Source organism: Pelophylax lessonae (genome assembly GCF_965119305.1).
Source record: "Pelophylax lessonae genome assembly, chromosome: 9".
NCBI classification, from domain to species: Eukaryota; Metazoa; Chordata; class Amphibia; order Anura; family Ranidae; genus Pelophylax; species Pelophylax lessonae.
The window spans coordinates 252,072,889-252,090,186 of NC_138776.1; the positions used below are offsets into that span (position 1 = coordinate 252,072,889).

The 17,298-nt window shown below is 44.1% G+C and overlaps 2 protein-coding genes across 2 annotated transcripts in view; one reads left to right on the top strand and one right to left on the bottom strand.

Moving 5' to 3' along the window:
- The window catches only part of LOC309564368 (uncharacterized protein), a 770,106-nt gene that overhangs the window by 276,326 nt on the left and 476,482 nt on the right, over positions 1 to 17,298 (top strand). The gene's annotated exons all lie outside the window — the stretch shown is intronic.
- Positions 1 to 17,298, bottom strand: part of LOC309563382 (uncharacterized protein) — a 109,514-nt gene that overhangs the window by 56,363 nt on the left and 35,853 nt on the right. Inside the window, exon 6 of the mRNA XM_082267776.1 lies at positions 9,154 to 9,251. Within this exon, the coding sequence (XP_082123902.1) occupies positions 9,154 to 9,251 (98 nt within the window). The remainder of the gene's footprint in view (positions 1 to 9,153; positions 9,252 to 17,298) is intronic.

Below are 17,298 nucleotides of genomic sequence, written 5' to 3' on the forward strand. Positions count from 1 at the left end.
GGTCATTCCAGTCCTATCACATCAACTGTATGTCTCTTCAAAGAGATCTCTTAAATTATTAAATCTATATATCTTTCCCATCATCTGTGATCACTTCAAACATTAGGCTAATCTACTCTCAGTCTCTAGACACAAACCAAATAATAAGCGCCAAAACACCCAAAAAAAAAAAAAAAAAAAAAAAAAAAAGAAAAAAAGAAGGGGGGGGAGGGAGGAAAGGGGTAAAGACAAACAGGGGGAAAGCTCCCCCTCTCCAAATCCCTCCCTAAGGTCTCCCCCTCCTCCCCTACACCTCCCCAAGCCCCCAGATCACCTCTCTCTCTCCATCTATGTCTGCAGCAGCCTAGTCCCCTCTTCTGACAAAATAAAAGTATTCCAAAGCTCCCAGGTCTCTATATATAACCCACGTTTACACTGTGATGTCAAAACTAGGTCTTCCATTCTGTTAATCGCCTCTACCCTGTGTAGCCAATCTCTTATTGTCGGGGGATGCGGGTTTTTCCATAACGCGGGGATACAGGCCTTTGCCCCGTTTACCAAATGTCTCACCACTGACTTCACATATCTCTGTGTGGGAATATCTGACAGATGAAACAAGAAAAAAGCAGGATCTTCATAAATAGTGTATTCCGTAAATTTTTGGACAAGGATTTTCACCTCAGTCCAATATCTCAAAAGTTTCGGGCAGGACCAAAAAATATGAAACATGCCTGCATCTTCTCCTCCACATCTCCAGCAATTCGCTGATGTACCTGGAAATATCTTATGGAGTTTATAGGGTGTATAGTACCATCTGGTCAGTATCTTAAAATTAGTCTCCTGAGTTTTAGTGCAAATAGATGTTTCAAAAACTAGCGAGAGCATCTTCTGTTTTTGTGATGCTGTGAAGATGCAGTTTAGATCATTTGCCCATTTAGTCAACCAAGACAGGTCAGGGTTGTCCGGTGGTGATATTAATAGGTTGTATAATAGGGAGAGCGTGTGTATTAACACTCCTTCTTATCTTGTTTCCCATGCCTGACTACGGTTAAAATGGAGAATCCAAATTTTTTTTCTAATTGTCCATGTTTAGACTTGTATGCTCAGTCCCCCTACGCTCATAAGCCTTTTTGTTTTTGTTTTTTTAGCTTATTCCGGCATTTTTGGCCCCAAAGAAATCAACAGGAACGCTGGTAAATGTGTGATATGTGTTTTTTGCACCTGAAAAACTCCTCTCCTCCCCTAAAACTGCTCTTCTCCCCTTGCCCAGGGCGCACTCACCTGAAGCTTGAAACTCATGCAAACACACTTGCACAAAGTATGTAAAGTGCCTGTAAAAAAACGCTTCAAAATCGTCTGCTCGGGTGTAAATGCAGGCTGACCCCCGGTGGATCAATGGACAGGCGGCTGGGAGGCAATATGTTATCTTCTCACTGCTCATTTTACCCCTAAAAAGCCCACACCACCGCGCTGCAACCGCGAGCACCGAATATGGTGCCAGGGTGGCTGTGGTTCGGCCCGTTCACTTGCATGGGTTGTGTTTGGCGGTGGTACTATCTACTGAATTTAAGAGAGAGTATAATTTGTGTCATAGCCAAGGCATGTACAGCCCTTTTTCAGCTTCAGTGCTATTATTCGCCGGCCACATTGGCTGAAGAAAAGGATAATCAAGCATGAGCTGTGTTTTATTAGCTTCAATGGAGTGCAAGGGATACATTAGGGGTATAGTAGAAAACCTCTAATATCTCCTGTCACTTCCACTGTGCTATCACCAGGGCTTTTTTTCTCTCAAAAATAGGTACAGGAACTCCACTACGACCCCCTGAAAACCCCCCTCCCCTTTACACACACACCAAACCGCATCAAATAGTGGGCGTGGTCAAATTTCACGAGCAGAAGGAGGGTTTTAAAGAGGCATTAAATACCAGGAGTGCATTACTTACAGGGTGCAGAGTTTTGGGGGGTGTTTACAAACAGAGTGCAGAGTTCAGGGGTGCATTAAGTACATAGTGCCGAGTTCGGGGGGGGGGGATGTTTGTTTACAAACAGAGTGCAGAGTTCAGGGGTGCATTAAGTACATAGTGCCGAGTTCGGGGGGGGGGGGTGTTTGTTCACAAACAGGGTACAGAGTTCAGGGGCGCACTAAGTACATAGTGCCGAGTTCGGGGGGGGGGGTTGTTTACAAACAGAGTGCAGAGTTCAGGGGGGCATTAAGTACATAGTGCCGAGTTCAAGGGGGGGGTGTCTGTTAAAAAACAGGGTGCAGAGTTCAGGGGCGCATTAAGTACATAGTGCCAAGTTCAGGGGGGGGGGGTGCTGTTTAGAGAGTGCAGAGTTGAGTTCAGTGGTGCGTTGCGTACATAGTGCAGAGTTTGGGGGGGGGGTTGTTTACAAACAGAGTGCAGAGTTCAGGGCTGCCTTACGTACATAGTCCAGAGTTTGGGGGTGCGCTGCATACAGAGTGCAGAGTTTAACCTTCTTCCACAGCTGCTTACCTCTGCATCCCTTATCCACATCCCACTTTCACCCCTCTTCAGCTCTGATCTCTGCATGCAACACCCACCTCCTTCAAAAACTCCACCATCTTCCACATGTCCTACTTTTGTTGGTGTATTAAGCACAAGCATCTAGCTGGCTCTAGTACCTCCCCGCTGACTGTAGTTGGCTCCGGCTCCCTTATTTGTGGAAAGATCATCCATCCTCAAATGATTAATGAATGGGCAATGGATGTACATATGTTTGTACAAGATATGATAAATGAATTAGAAAAAAATATTTTATATATATATATATATATACTGTATGTATATATATAGATATATATATATATATATATATATATATACGCATATTTATAGTGACAATGGATTATATCGCCTTATGTATTATAAAATATATGAGGAACAATTAAATGTATGTATACCCACATATGTACATCCATTGCCCATTCATTAATCATACAGTATATAGAATTTTGGTCACATTCCATTCTCCAAATGTGGGTCCATTATATAAATTTCTTACATTTTCTATACACATATATATATATATATATATATATATATATATATATTTTTTTTTTAATACATGTAATATATTTTTTATATATAGTCCTTACTGATACATTGATTTTTTGTTCATACTTATCCCACCATTTTTCTAGACTTAGAATTCTCTAGATGGTATTATACTTTGTTTTTGATGTTATATACCGTCATTTATATTTTTAATATGCTATGTTCTATTTCTACAAGGCTAAAGGTATCCAGCACTGATTTCCATTGTTTATAGTCTATCCAAGCCCTTTTTGTTCCCTCTCCCATCTGTTTCTGCCTCCTTTTCCATATATAAGACTTAGCTTTTAGACTTTCCTGCCATTCTACACTTGACAAAAGAGCGCGCATGCCCGATGAGAGCCGTGCGCGAGCTCTGAAACGCGTTGTGTCATCTATTTGCCTCCGGTGACGTCACGCAGCGTGCGCTGCGTTCCAGCTTGGTCCTTTGGCGCCCAGCCGCATCCGGAAGACGGATGATTACCTGGACAGTGTCGTTCCGCCCTTCAGACTGGCTCTTGGCATTTCCACTCCCTGGGACCCCTGGATCTACATCAGACTTACCACCGGATCTTCCATAAGCTTGTCTTAATCCTTACCATGTGAGTTGTTACTATTATGTACTTGATACCCTCCAATAAATGCTGCATTTAGAGGCGCTCTGTTCTGTTTTCTTTTGCATTGTTCCACAGAACCGACTTCATTGTGTTCTATGGTGCAGCCCTTACAGCAGCAACTGGACTTATTTTGATCTACACCTGTTGGACATTTATTGGACTTATTACCCCTTTATATTTAGTCCACAGATTGCTCTTGTCCCCTATCACTTGCAGTTGAGCTATATCTCTGGTATGAATACATTCTATGAGGTCAAGAAAGGCTTGCAAAAAATTAGACTTCAGAGCAGAGCTGAATAAGAGAAGTCCAACTTCCTAGGACACTAGCAAAAAACAGGCATGCTTGGTAGAGGAGGGGTTCAACATGGATGTATTTTTCTGTTTTGCCAGTGTCCTAACCTCCTGTAAGTTACAGTATACCCTGATTGTTTCTGAATTCCTGTGTCCCTTAATAGAGAAAGGAGAAATTATATTGTCAGCAACTAAGGCCTTTTGCAGATGGGCTGTTTACTGCATATTGAAAGCCAATGGTTAGTAAACTTGCACCTTTAGGTCTGTATTCTTAATCCAGTTTAGAATTAATACAAGTCTACATGGAAGAAATTTCCATTTAGACTATCGATCCTGATATGACTTGCTAATGTGAAGGAATAGCAGCAAACTACTGAGGTCATATCTGTTTGCACCACCATTAACAAACTCTCTGTGTCTGACTAGCACGCTTTGAGTAACTTAGTATAAAAACAGAGAAATACCCTAAAAATCAATTTAAGGATTTGTTTTAAATGAATACCTAAGCATAATACTTGTGGATCTTTTTTATATACACATTATGGCATCCTTCATATCACTCACGCCTACCTAATTGCCAAATTTATGTGGACACACCTCCAAATTATTGAGTTGAGGTGTTGAAGGAGGTGGTAATGATGCAGTATACAAGACATTTTATGGCACTTTTCCACTGCAAGTACCGGCTCGGCTCTACTCGGCCCTGCTTGGCCCGGTTTGCTTTTCCACTGCTGGTACCGCATGGTACGGTGTTGGAACGGTTCGGTACGGTTTGGTATGGTTTGCTTTTCCACTAAAGTAGTACTAAAGTTAAGTGGGTGGGATAACAATGGGGTGGGTGGGATTCTCTGACCAATCAGTGGCTAGTAGTGACTGCATGCAAAGGATTGTGGGATATGGTACCGGGTATGGTACCTCTTGGAATCACAATCAAGGTGGTACTGTTTTTGAGAGCCGTACCGTTCGGTTCCATGCAGTGGAAAAGCGCCGCCGTACTGTACCGAACCGTTCCTACACAAATACCATGCGGTACCAGCAGTGGAAAAGCAGAAAAGCGAGCCGAACCCTTCGGTTCCATGCAGTGGAAAAGCGCCATTAGAAAACTATTAACTTCTGACCTTGTAAGAATGGTTTGGGGAACCCCTTTTCATTTCTAGAATAACAGTGCCTCTGTGCATAATGCCAGCTCCATTAAGACATGGTTTGACAAGTTTTGCGTGGAGGCCTGCACCGAGCCTTGACCTCAACCCTACTCTTTGGGATGAATAGGAATACCAACTATGATCCAGGTCTACTGGTCTAACATCAGTACTTGATCTCATAAATGCTCTTTTATAACAAATTCCTACAGACACACTGAAACATCTTGTGGAAAGTCTTTCCAGAAGAGTGGATATCCATAAGGTGGAGTGAAAATTTATACTAAAGTCCATGATTTTAAAATGTGATTTGCATTATTTTTATACATGTTTTGTATTTTTTAAATGTATTTATTATTTTACTAAAAGGGTAGTTGATGCTTGGAATACACTTCCAGCAGAGGTAGTGAGTCAGTCAAAAATAAGTGGCTTCAAACATGCTTGGGACAACACATTGATCTATACGCAAAAAGTTAACAAAAACAAATAAAATAAAAAATTAAACATGTATAAAAAAAATTAAAATACAGGCATACTCGATGGACTACTCAGTCTGTTTTCTGCCATCACTTTTCTATGTTTCTAATAAGTTTATATAGATGTATATGGTCAGGTGTCCACAAATCATGGCCATAAAGTACACATGTAGTTCTGCTCAGTTGTTTGTATAGACCTTCTCGTCTAAACCAAACTTGATTTTTGGCTAAATCCTCTCCAGCACTCGCCTCTCCTACATAAAGATGGATGTACCCTTGTTAAAAATTATTTGAAGCTTTGGTTCTTCAGAAAAAATCCTTCAAAAAAAAAAAATGTCCACATTCTGATAATAGTTATGGTTTCACTTCCATACAAGTTCTCAGATGTAACATCAGATGATTATCTCATTCTGATCAGGAATACGGCTTCTCTTTTGTATGAAGCTTTTCATGGGCGATAAGGTGTGCTCTCCGAGAGAAACATTTCCCACACTCTGAACATGAATACGGCTTCTCTCCTGTGTGGATTCTCTTGTGTCTAGTAAGAACCGAATTCACCGAGAAGCATTTCCCGCATTCCGAGCATGAAAATGGTTTCACTCCTGTGTGAATCCTCTGGTGTATATTAAGGTCAGCCCTCCGTGCAAAGCATTTGCCACATTCTAAACATGAATACGGCTTCTCCCCAGTGTGGATTCTCTTGTGGTTAGTGAGAACCGAACTAACGGCAAAACATTTGCCGCATTCTGAACATGAATACGGCTTCTCCCCAGTGTGAGTTCTCTGATGCGAAATAAGAGTTCCTATCTGGGTAAAACATTTTCCACACTCAGAACAAGGATACGGCTTCTTAGCCATGTGAATCCGTTGATGAAGGGTAAGACACGACCTCTGTGCAAAACATTTCCCGCATACAGAACACAAATACGGCTTTTTTGCTGTGTGAGTTTTATGGTGAGAGGAACACGAGAACATTTCACCTCCTCTATGATCTGTGTATTGTGTGGTGGGAGTTGAGCATTGGGGAAAGCTCCCCCCATGTGTAGAGGGATCAGATAAAAAATTTGCACTGGAAAACACTGGGTGAACATATGAAGTAATGCCATTTTCTTCTGAAGAATCTTCTGTAAGGTCATCATCTTCTATTTTACCATCTGGAGTGACAATGGAATTATTCCCCAATTGTCTGTGTTGTCCATCTGGGATTAATGAGAGATGAAGGGCAACAGGAACATTCAAAGGGCTGCTAAACATAAAACATATCAGTATTCATAATATTCTGTGACAATGTATGGGAATACTACGGTTGCACAGAGAGGCTTAGGATCTGGTGGAGGAGTTCTGTCTTCCTCTCTGCTGCCAACTCCTGAGACAAGGTGGAGGTAGAGACGAAGGGGGTGCTGGGGGGGAGGGCAGGTTTAGCCCATGGGCCTTGTGTTTGACACATGTGGTTTCAAGATTACTCACCTGTACTGATTTCTGTTAGAATATCCTCCTCTTTAATCTTCATTTCTATTTCTTCCTCATCTTTGACGTCTCTCTGAGTGGTTCTGGTGTCTCCGGGGTCTGTGAATAAAGATGAGGGTGAAGCCCCCTGTACTGAGATGTATGAGAGACCCCAGAGAGTGTGTGTGTGGGGGGAGACTGGTCACATCTCCTGGCTGGTAACACACAATGACATGATGTGAGGAGGAGAGCCGGAAACTAGGGCTGGGCGATTTTGCCTAAAAAAAAAATCTTCGATTTTTTAAAGAAAAATTCGAGTTTCGATTCGATTTTCGATTTTTTTTCCAATGCACTTAAAAAATGACTTCAGACATCAGATATAGTGTCAAAAGTGCAACTTTATTGCTATTTTAACTCCTCAAGAGTTAAAATGCGTAGAATCCCAAAACAATAGACTACTAGACATTAGACAGTAAAAGAAGACGCGGGGGCGTCGCGCTGAGCGGGGAGGGAGGAGAGCTCACTGTGTTGAGGGAGGACTGAGGAAGGAGAAGCGCTGTATATGTGTGTCTGACTGACGGACCACCGCCGCGCCTGGATGTTGTGACGTCAGCTGCGGGCGGTGCGTCTGTACAGGGGCTGCGCTGTGATAGGTACAGTCCAGAGAACGAGTCCACAGTAACCGACCATTCATATATGCATTTATAGATAGTGGAAATTAAGTGGAGCTGGCAGGGTCCCTGGCAGCAAGTGAATTCAAATTTGGTAGGTCCATCTATGGTAAGGGACAGAGATATGGATGAGAAATAGTGTCTAATTCGGAAATGAGTAGTGTAGTGGTTTAGGGCTATGATTTTTAGTCTCCAGTTCCCCAAAAGAGAGAAGCTTACGAGACGTGGGATTGACAAAATGATGTAACTGAAAAAAGTGGCTTGAGCCCAGGGAGCCATGCATCCATAGAAAATACCATCTGGGATAAGAGGACATTAGATGGGGGGGGGCATGGTGAAGATAGAGAGTAGTTCTTGTAAGTGGTTCACCAAACCTGCATAATAAACAACATAGGAACCAAACAAAAGTGTTTCAGAACCAGATCAGTATGAAGCGGTGGAGACCATACCAGGTAACAAGGGTGTACAGGATAAAGGGAACCATCTATTGGGCGCGTATTGGCTTGTCCTCGTTTTGGTGCAGCCACCGAACTCCCCACCGCCGCGCCCAGATGTGACGTCAGCTGTGGGGCGGGCGGTGCGTCTGTACAGGCCGGGGCTGCGGCGCGCTGTGATAGGTACAGTCTCCCCGGCCTGGATGTGACGTCGGCTGCCGGGAGAGGAAGCGGGCGGTGCGCCTGTACAGACGCACCGCCCGCCCCGCAGCTGACGTCACATCCGGGCGCGGCGGTGGGGAGTTCAGCTGCAAGGGAGAAAAAAGTATTGTACCAAAAAACTCGAGTTTACAAAAAAAAAAACGTTTCTAACTAAAAAATCGATAAATCGATTAAATCGATTTATCGCCCAGCCCTACCGGAAACTAATAGAGGTTGATGGCTCCTGACTCCCCCACTGGGCACATACTGTCCCCCATTACTGGCTATTGACAGAGGAGGGAGGGGGGAGAATAAGAGATTGTTGTAGTTACTGAAGAAGGAGAATCTTGGACTCTTCTCTGGATTTAGTGTTTATTACTCACCTGTGCTGATCTCTGGAGGGACTTCTTCTTCCTTACATGGATCATCACCCATTATAGACATCTCTTCTGCTTCCTCCCTAGTTTTTCTTTTAGTCTGGGTAACATTCAGCATTACCTACACAAGAATGAAAATTTAAATAATGCAGTTCCAAATTTAATGACTGTATTCCCAAACCGCCATCCAAGGAGATATGAGGTGATGGGTACCTCTTAGGATCGGGGAGGAACTCTGCCCCCAATAAACCTTGCAGGAAGCCTATCTGACCAATGCAACTGAACAAACATGTCTGTGCCTCAGACATACCTTTACTACAATGGAGGAAGCATTACCTAATGGCTTTGTGCTGCAGTAACGATGCAAGGGGGTCATATTATTCAGTTTTTAAGTTTGAACAGGATGTGGATTATGGGTCCACCTGTTAGAATTTGTGATATTTAAAATTCTGTTTTGGACTCCAACTACCTGATCCTCCCGAGGGATCTCCTGATGTTCCTGTGTGGAGTCCCGGGAATACAGAGGACGGGGACATCTCTCTGGTGGGTTCCCATTACTGGATCCATCTGTAGGAAACACACACACTGACTGAATACATTGTTTCTATGTCTTTATATCAGAGGATGTGTGTATCTAGGGGGATCCTCAATACTCTTCTCTCCTTTACAAGAAATGAAAGTCTCCTCTTACCCGGTGATGTGAGGGGCGGCCGCTTCTCCATCATGACGTCCTTGTAGAGATCCTTGTGTCCTTCTATATACTCCCACTCTTCCATGGAGAAACAGACAGTGACATCCTCACACCTTAAAGAAACCTGACACACACAATGATACAGTCACCATCCAGACACATCCCTTGTCTGTTACTGGATAATGTCCCAGAATTCCCGACACCGCTCACCTCTCCTGTCAGCAGATCAATGATCTTCTGGGTGACTTCTACTATCTCCTTGTTCTTTCTCAGGGAGTGAGATGGAGGCTCCATAAAGGGGCTTTGGGTCTTCTTCAAGTTGGATGCCACCAAACCATTTGATAATTTGAAAGCTATATAATTCTTTATTTAAAGCAAAAACACAAAAGTTATAATAAATACACACTTGCCAGTTCATTACAGTGTATGCCTTTAAAAATTCACAGTTCTCCAGTCAGTTCAGTTTTTAGGAGTGTTAAGATACAACTTCTTCCCTATCATAATACAATAACTGTAAGTTGGGAATATCCCCAATAAACTTTTGTTAAAGGTTTAGCTATTACTATATCAGAGTCCCTGTTGTGTCTCACTTGTTGTAATCGTAGGGCACCCCATATCTGCCTTATGGTTCGCATTGGTGTCTGTAGTCTCCACGTCCACTTACCTGTTTCAGTTTTTTCCATATACCAATTTATGGAAGTAAATCAAGATGACCCCAAGCAATATTATATTGTCTACCTATCTTGTGACGTTTAAACGTATAAGCAGAATGATGATGTTGTGTTTTCCATCTATCTAGATATACGGTTAAGCTCCTGAGGAAGTGCTTTTCAGCATGAAACTAGTTAAGCAGGAATTTTACACCCTAGGCTGGAACAGTTCCCGATCGATTGTCACTGGACAGATTCTCTTGGTGTCATATGTAATGTCATTCTGTATAAGGGCATCTAGCCAATCCTATGGGTGCAATTCATATATTTTTGTAAAATAATAGTTGGATATTCAATTTTGATACTGTCTGATTTTAACTTAAACATTTGTGCCTGAAAAATCCACTATCTCCTTGCAAACATTTCTCCAAAACGATTAGGATGTGGCATAGCGTATTTTACTAGTATCCACAGGTCCACCCTGTGGGGACACACTTCGTTTGTGAATACTTCCAGAATCCTCCTCACCTTTCCGGTCAGGTCTGTATTTTATTAATAGAGATAGGAATAATGTAAAGTGACCTCCCAGAATCCTCCTCACCTCTCTGGTCAGGTCTGTGTTTTATTAATAGCGCTAAGAGTGATGTCATGTGACCTCCCAGAATCCTCCTCACCTCTCTGGTCAGGTCTGTGTTTTATTAATAGCGCTAAGAGTGATGTCATGTGACCTCCCAGAATCCTCCTCACCTCTCTGTTCAGGTCTGTGTTTTATTAGTAGAGATAAGAATAATGGCATGTGACCTCCCAGAATCCTCCTCACCTCTCCGGTCAGGTCTGTGTTTTATTAATAGAGATAAGAGTGATGTCATGTGACCTCCCAGAATCCTCCTCACCTCTCCGGTCAGGTCTGTGTTTTATTAATAGCGCTAACAGTGATGTCATGTGACCTCCCAGAATCCTCCTCACCTCTCCGGTCAGCTCTGTGTTTTATTAATAGATATAAGAATAATGTCATGTGACCTCCCAGAATCCTCCTCACCTCTCCGGTCAGCAGGTAGATGATCTCCAGGGTGAGGTTTAATATCCTCTCTGTGGTGTGACTCCGCTCCTTCTCCATTTCTGGCTAAGTGATCGGTTTAGTAGCCTTTCCTTATGAACGGTTTTGCCTTCAGTTTGCCTTAATATAGCTATATAAAGAAATGTAACATGAATAAGCCTGTAGAGTAAAAATCTTGTAACAGGATAATCCAGGGGATGTAGAGTGGTCACACAATGGCACTAATACACTATATTTTCAAAAGTATTGGGACACCTGCCTTTACACGCACATGAACTTTAATGGCATCCCAGTCTTAGTCCGTAGGGTTCAATAATGAGTTGGCCCACCCTTTGCAGCTATAACAGCTTCAACTCTTCTGGGAAGGCTGTCCACAAGGTTTAGGAGTGTGTCTATGGGAATGTTTGCCCATTCTTCCAGAAGCGCATTTGTGAGGTCAGGCACTGATGTTGGTCAAGAAGGCCTGGCTTGCAGTCTCTGCTCTAATTCATCCCAAAGGTGTTCTATTGGGTTGAGGTCAGGACTCTGTGCAGGCCAGTCAAGTTCCTCCACCCCAAACTCACTCATCCATGTCTTTATGGACCTTGCTTTGTGCACTATTGTTCAGCCATGGTGGAACAGGAAGGGGCCACCCCCAAACTGTTCCAACACAGTTGAGAGCAAGAAATTGACCAAAATGTCTTGGTATGCTGACGCCTTAAGAGTTCCCTTCACTGGAACTAAGGGGCCAAGCCCAATCCCTGATAAAAAACAACCGACCCCCCCTCCAGCAAATGATTTGGATCAGTGCACAAAGCAAGGTCCATAAGAACATGGATGAGAGAGTTTTGGGTTGGAGGAACTTGACTGGCCTGCACAGAGTCCTGACCTCAACCCGACAGAACACCTTTGGGATGAATTAGAGTGGAGACTGTGAGCCAGGCCTTCTCGTCCACAGCCATTCCTATAGATACACTCCTAAACCTTGTGGACAGCCTTCACAGAAGAGTTGAAGATGTTATAACTGCAAAGGGTGGGCCAACTCAATATTGAACCCTACGGACTATTAAGACTGGGATGCCATTAGAGTTCTTGTGCGTGTGAAGGCAGGCGTCCCAATACTTTTGACAATATATTGTATGTCAAGTTTGGGAGATATAATCAGGACACAGTGCCTGCTGACGCTTGGCCAAGAAGGGCTAAACTGGCTCTTGTACTCATGAGCGCAAACATTCTGCGCTGCATCAGAGCATTCGTGCATTTTGCTGCACCTTGGTGCCTTGCATGCAACAACATGACATTTGTCAGGAAAAAAAACACAAAAATCATTTTTCTAATATTATTTATTCCTATGGAAACCCCAGTACACCAGAGCAGAGGAGACTAATCCCCCCTGTGCAAAGCTTGCTGCTATCCTCTGTGTGCTGTATGGAGGACAATGACCCACAACATAACATGACCACCCCATACAGTCCTTATTCAGGGCCATCTCCCATAACAAGAAGACATTATTACCTTTGCATCACCGAGTGCAAATCTCCAGCCTCACACCACCTCTGCGATCTTCTACATTGGGCTACAAGAAAATGGCTGCTGACTTCCCTGTACTTGAAAGATGTTCGCCATCTAGTGTTGACTGTTAGGAAGGAAGCTCTCCACCATGGAATAAATGTCTATACCGATATTGTGAATAGGGAATGGGTATCTAAGCTCCTTGGGGTGAGCAAGAGGTCTTCTGGCTTCGAGCAAACAATGGCGCTATTTACAGAGGTGCAATACGGTGCTGCCGCCTCTGTGAACAGGTCCTTTATGTAAAGTTAATACTAGGTATGACTAGGTCTTCTTTAAGTCCCCATGCATACAGGGTGTCAGAAAAAATGAGCTGCAGGGCCACTTCTAACGCAAGGAAAAAGCAGCTATAAAAAGGTGCTTTTAGTAGTTTTTTTTATTGGCGTTATCGCACGTTTGGCCATGTTGCTTTTAGCAGTGTTTTTCTGCCTCCATTCAAAATCAATGGTTCCCTATGGGAGCCTATTGATTTGAATGGGAGTCGCATCACAAGTCGGATCAGGATGTGGTGCGACTTGCGCTCTGAGAATCTTGAGGGAGAACTCTACACGCTAAAATCCTGACACACTTTATCTTTTAAACTGCTCCAAACACACCCTAGGCACACATGATTTAGGGAAATTTGCCACCACCTATTGGTTTGTTAGTTGACTGGTCAGCTAGGCAACCACAATCACACAAATCCATCTGGCAGGTCTTCTGTCTTACACACACTGATGCTTAATCCATATGCAATCTGCAAGCACATAGTGCAATTGTTTACAGAGTAACAAGGACCGAGCATACAGACACGTGTAACACAACACAACAATCTCTATAGTAAAGAGTCTTAGCTTAGTACACAGAAGACACTTATTCATTTTGTAATTTAATTACTTGAGGTGGGCAGTGCATGAAAAATATGTACAAAGATAAATACCGTATTTATCGGCGTATAACACACACTTTTTCCTCCTAAAAATGGAGGAAAAAGTAACAGTGCGTGTTATACGCCGATATAAAAAATAAAATAAAAATGGAAGCAGCGCCGAGAAGTAGAAGGGGCGGGCGGCGTCGAGGAGAAGGAAGGATGTGCTTTCATCGGAAGTCCCGCCTCCTATGCCGACGTCTATCATAGGCACCAGGACTTCCGATGACAGCGCGTCCTTCCTTCTCCTTGGCGCCGCCCGCCCCTTTCTACCTCTCAGCGCTGCTTCGTGAACTTTTTAAAAGTGATTTGGATAGTGTCAATGGTGCTGGCGAGGCTGCGATTATGGGCACTGCGCTGGCGAGGCTACATGTATGGGCACTGCGCTGGCGAGGCTGCTATTATGGGCACTACGCTGGCGAGGCTGCAATTATGGGCACTGCGCTGGCGAGGCTGCTATTATGGGCACTGCGCTGGCGAGGCTGCATGTATGGGCACTGCGCTGGCGAGGCTGCAATTATGGGCACTGCGCTAGCGAGGCTGCATTGATGGACACTGAGCTGGCGAGGCTGCATTTAAAGCGGAGTTCCAGCCTAACCGCACACTCACCTGTCCCACGGTCCAGCGATGCGCCGCCTTCTCCCTCTCTGCTCTGCGGCGCCGGCATCACTGATGTGGGCACCCGGCTGTGACAGTTTGCTGCTTCACAGCCGGGAACGCACTGCGCATGCGCGAGTTGCGCTATGCGTCGTGATTGGCCGGCAATCTTCTGGGACCTCTGACATGTCCCAGAAGATTGCAGGGAGGGAGGGAGAGAGGAGAACTGCTCAGGGCGCGGCGGCGCTCCGAGCGGAAGTGGGAGCGGGTACCTGTCAAAGCTAGGTACCCGCTCCCCCCCAAAAAAATGACATGCCAAATGTGGTATGTCAGGGGGTTAGGACTATTTAAAGCGGAAGTTCCACTTTTGGGTGGAACTCCGCTTTAAGGACACTGCGCAGGAGAGGCTGCATTCGTGGGCACTTTGCTGATGAGGCTGCATTCGTGGGCACTGCGCTGATGAGGCTGCATTCGTGGGCACTGCGCTGATGAGGCTGTATTCGTGGGCACTGGTGAGACTGCATTTGATTAAAAAAAATGTTTTGAGTTCAAAGCTGTTTATTTCAAATTTCAGTTTTTTTCCTGAAATTTCTCTCCTAAAATTTGGGTGCGTGTTATACGCAGATGCGTGTTATACGCTGATAAATACGGTAATATAAATAAATTCACAAAAAAAAAAAAAAAAACAAGACATACAGAATAAAAGCCAACTATTATTAAATAAAGGGAGAAAATTAAAAAAAATGGATTTTTCTCTTACCGTAAAATATTTTTCTCTGAGGTTCACTGACAGACACAGCTTCAATTCTTCAGACCATTGGGCTTCTGCTCCCCAACTCTAGGAGTAGGACTAGGAGGAACCCTTTTTGGTTACGCCCCCTGGGGCAGTCCCAGAGGGTATACCATCACTTCCTGCTGTAGGACACTAGTTTGTAACAAGCAGTGTCAGAAGAACAAATAACTCAACCCAACAGAAGGTCGGTTGCTGTGTCCGTCATTGAACCTCAGAGAAAAGGATTTTACGGTAAGACATAAATCCAGTTTTCTCTTTCGTTCACTGACAGACGCAGCTTCCATTCTTCAGACCAGTGGGATGTCCCAAAGCAGTGTTAACGTGAGGGGTGGGAAAAAACACAGCAAACGCAGAATTCCCCACAAGGCTAAACATAGCCAACCAGGCAACAACAGGAGCTCAACTAGGAACAACTGGAGGTCACCACTAGGAAAACATTTTCACCCTCAAGAAGCGAAAGCCTCTGCAACCGCAGCCTGCAAAACTTTGTGGCCAAACGCTGCATCCAAAGATGCAAGTACACCTTATAAAATTTTGTGAATGTTTGTACAGATGACCACGTAGCCGCCTTGCACACCTGAACCACTGGCACCTGATGACTGAATGCCCAGGAGGCAGTAAGCGCCCTTGTAGAATGGGCTTTAACAGGGAAAGGAGGAACCTGACCCTTAATGGAGTAGGTCTGCACCACCATCTGCCTGATACTTAAGGTATAGCCATCCGTCACATGTCCTGGAAATCAACCAGTGAGAATCCAAAGTTCCCCAGTCAGGAGACAGGAAAAAAACTATAAAACAGCATAAACACTCCAATATTCCACAGCTGTCACCAAATGTCAAAGACACAGACCTACAGTGACTAACTAACCGAGGCAAGCACCCTGTTTAGTGGAGGAATGAACTTGCTTTGAGCAGGTGTGATACTGTTGTTACAGCACAAAATACCTCTGGCCACCACTAGGGGAGACTTCACCCAAATCTAGGTGGTTTACCCTATTTATGAACATGCAGTCTGGTGCATTCTAATGGCTGGAATACACGATAAGAAAATCGGCCGAAAATTTCCGTTCAGCAAGCGATCGACCGATATCCTACTCGTTAATGCCCAGCCATCAATGAGCGATATCGATATTGAGAATGAAAAATACCGTTTGAAAAACACGAAAAATTCTTTCGTGTCGTTTGCGAAAGAACGATATTCTATACGTTGGTGTTGAGGTCGTTCAGTTTAAATCTGTATAACCTCATCACACACGAACACTGTTTCGATGGTCGGCGGGCAACGGTCGGGCGATATTCGGACCGTGTATGTTGGCAACGTTTTCGACTGACAAATACTTTTTCAAAAGTCGGTGGTCGAATGATCGGGTGATATTCTAATCGTGTATTCACACCATAAGGGTTTGGAAGAAGTTTAGTAATTAGCACAACTTCTGAGAACCCTCAAGCCATTATGTGGGCTGAAATCCTGACACACTTTATCTTTTAAACTGCTCCAAACACACCCTAGGCACACATGATTTAGGGAAACTTGCCACCACCTATCGGTTTGTTAGTTGACTGGTCAGCTAGGCAACCACAATCACACAAATCCATCTGGCAGGTCTTCTGTCTTACACACACTGATGCTTAATCCATATGCAATCTGCAAGCACATTGTTTCCCCATAAGGCTAAACATAGCCAACCAGGCAACAACAGGACCTCAACTAGGAACAACTGGAGTTCACCACTAGGAAAACATTTTCACCCTCAAGAAGCGAAAGCCTCTGCAACCGCAGCCTGCAAAACTTTGCGGCCAAACGCTGCATCCAAAGATGCAAGTACACCTTATAAAATTTTGTGAATGTGTGTATAGATGACCACGTAGCCGCCTTGCACACCTGACGCCTGATGATGGAAGGCCCAGGAGGCACTAAGTACCCTCGTAGAATGCACTTTAACAGGGAAAGGAGGAACCTGACCCTAATGAAGTAGACCTGCAACACCGTCTGCCTGATCCACTTGGAAATGGTCGCAGCAGATGCGGCCTGCCCCTTACGACGTCCATCAGTAAGAACAAACAAAGAATCGGATTTTCTAATTGTTTCAGTCACTGCTAGGTAAACCCGAATCGACCTTACCACATCTAAGGAATGTAAGGCAATTTCCTTAGGATGTTCGGCTTAGGACATAAGGACAGTAGCACAATGTCTTCATTCAAATGAAACCCCAGAGGCAACCTTAGAAAGGAACAGCACTTTGTCCCTATGAATCACCAAGTAAGGCGATCGACAGGACAACGCAGCCAACTCTGACATGCGGAAGTAATAGCTACCAAGAAAGCTACCTTCTGCGACAGAGTGAGCAGAGGAATTTCTCAAATATTTTCAA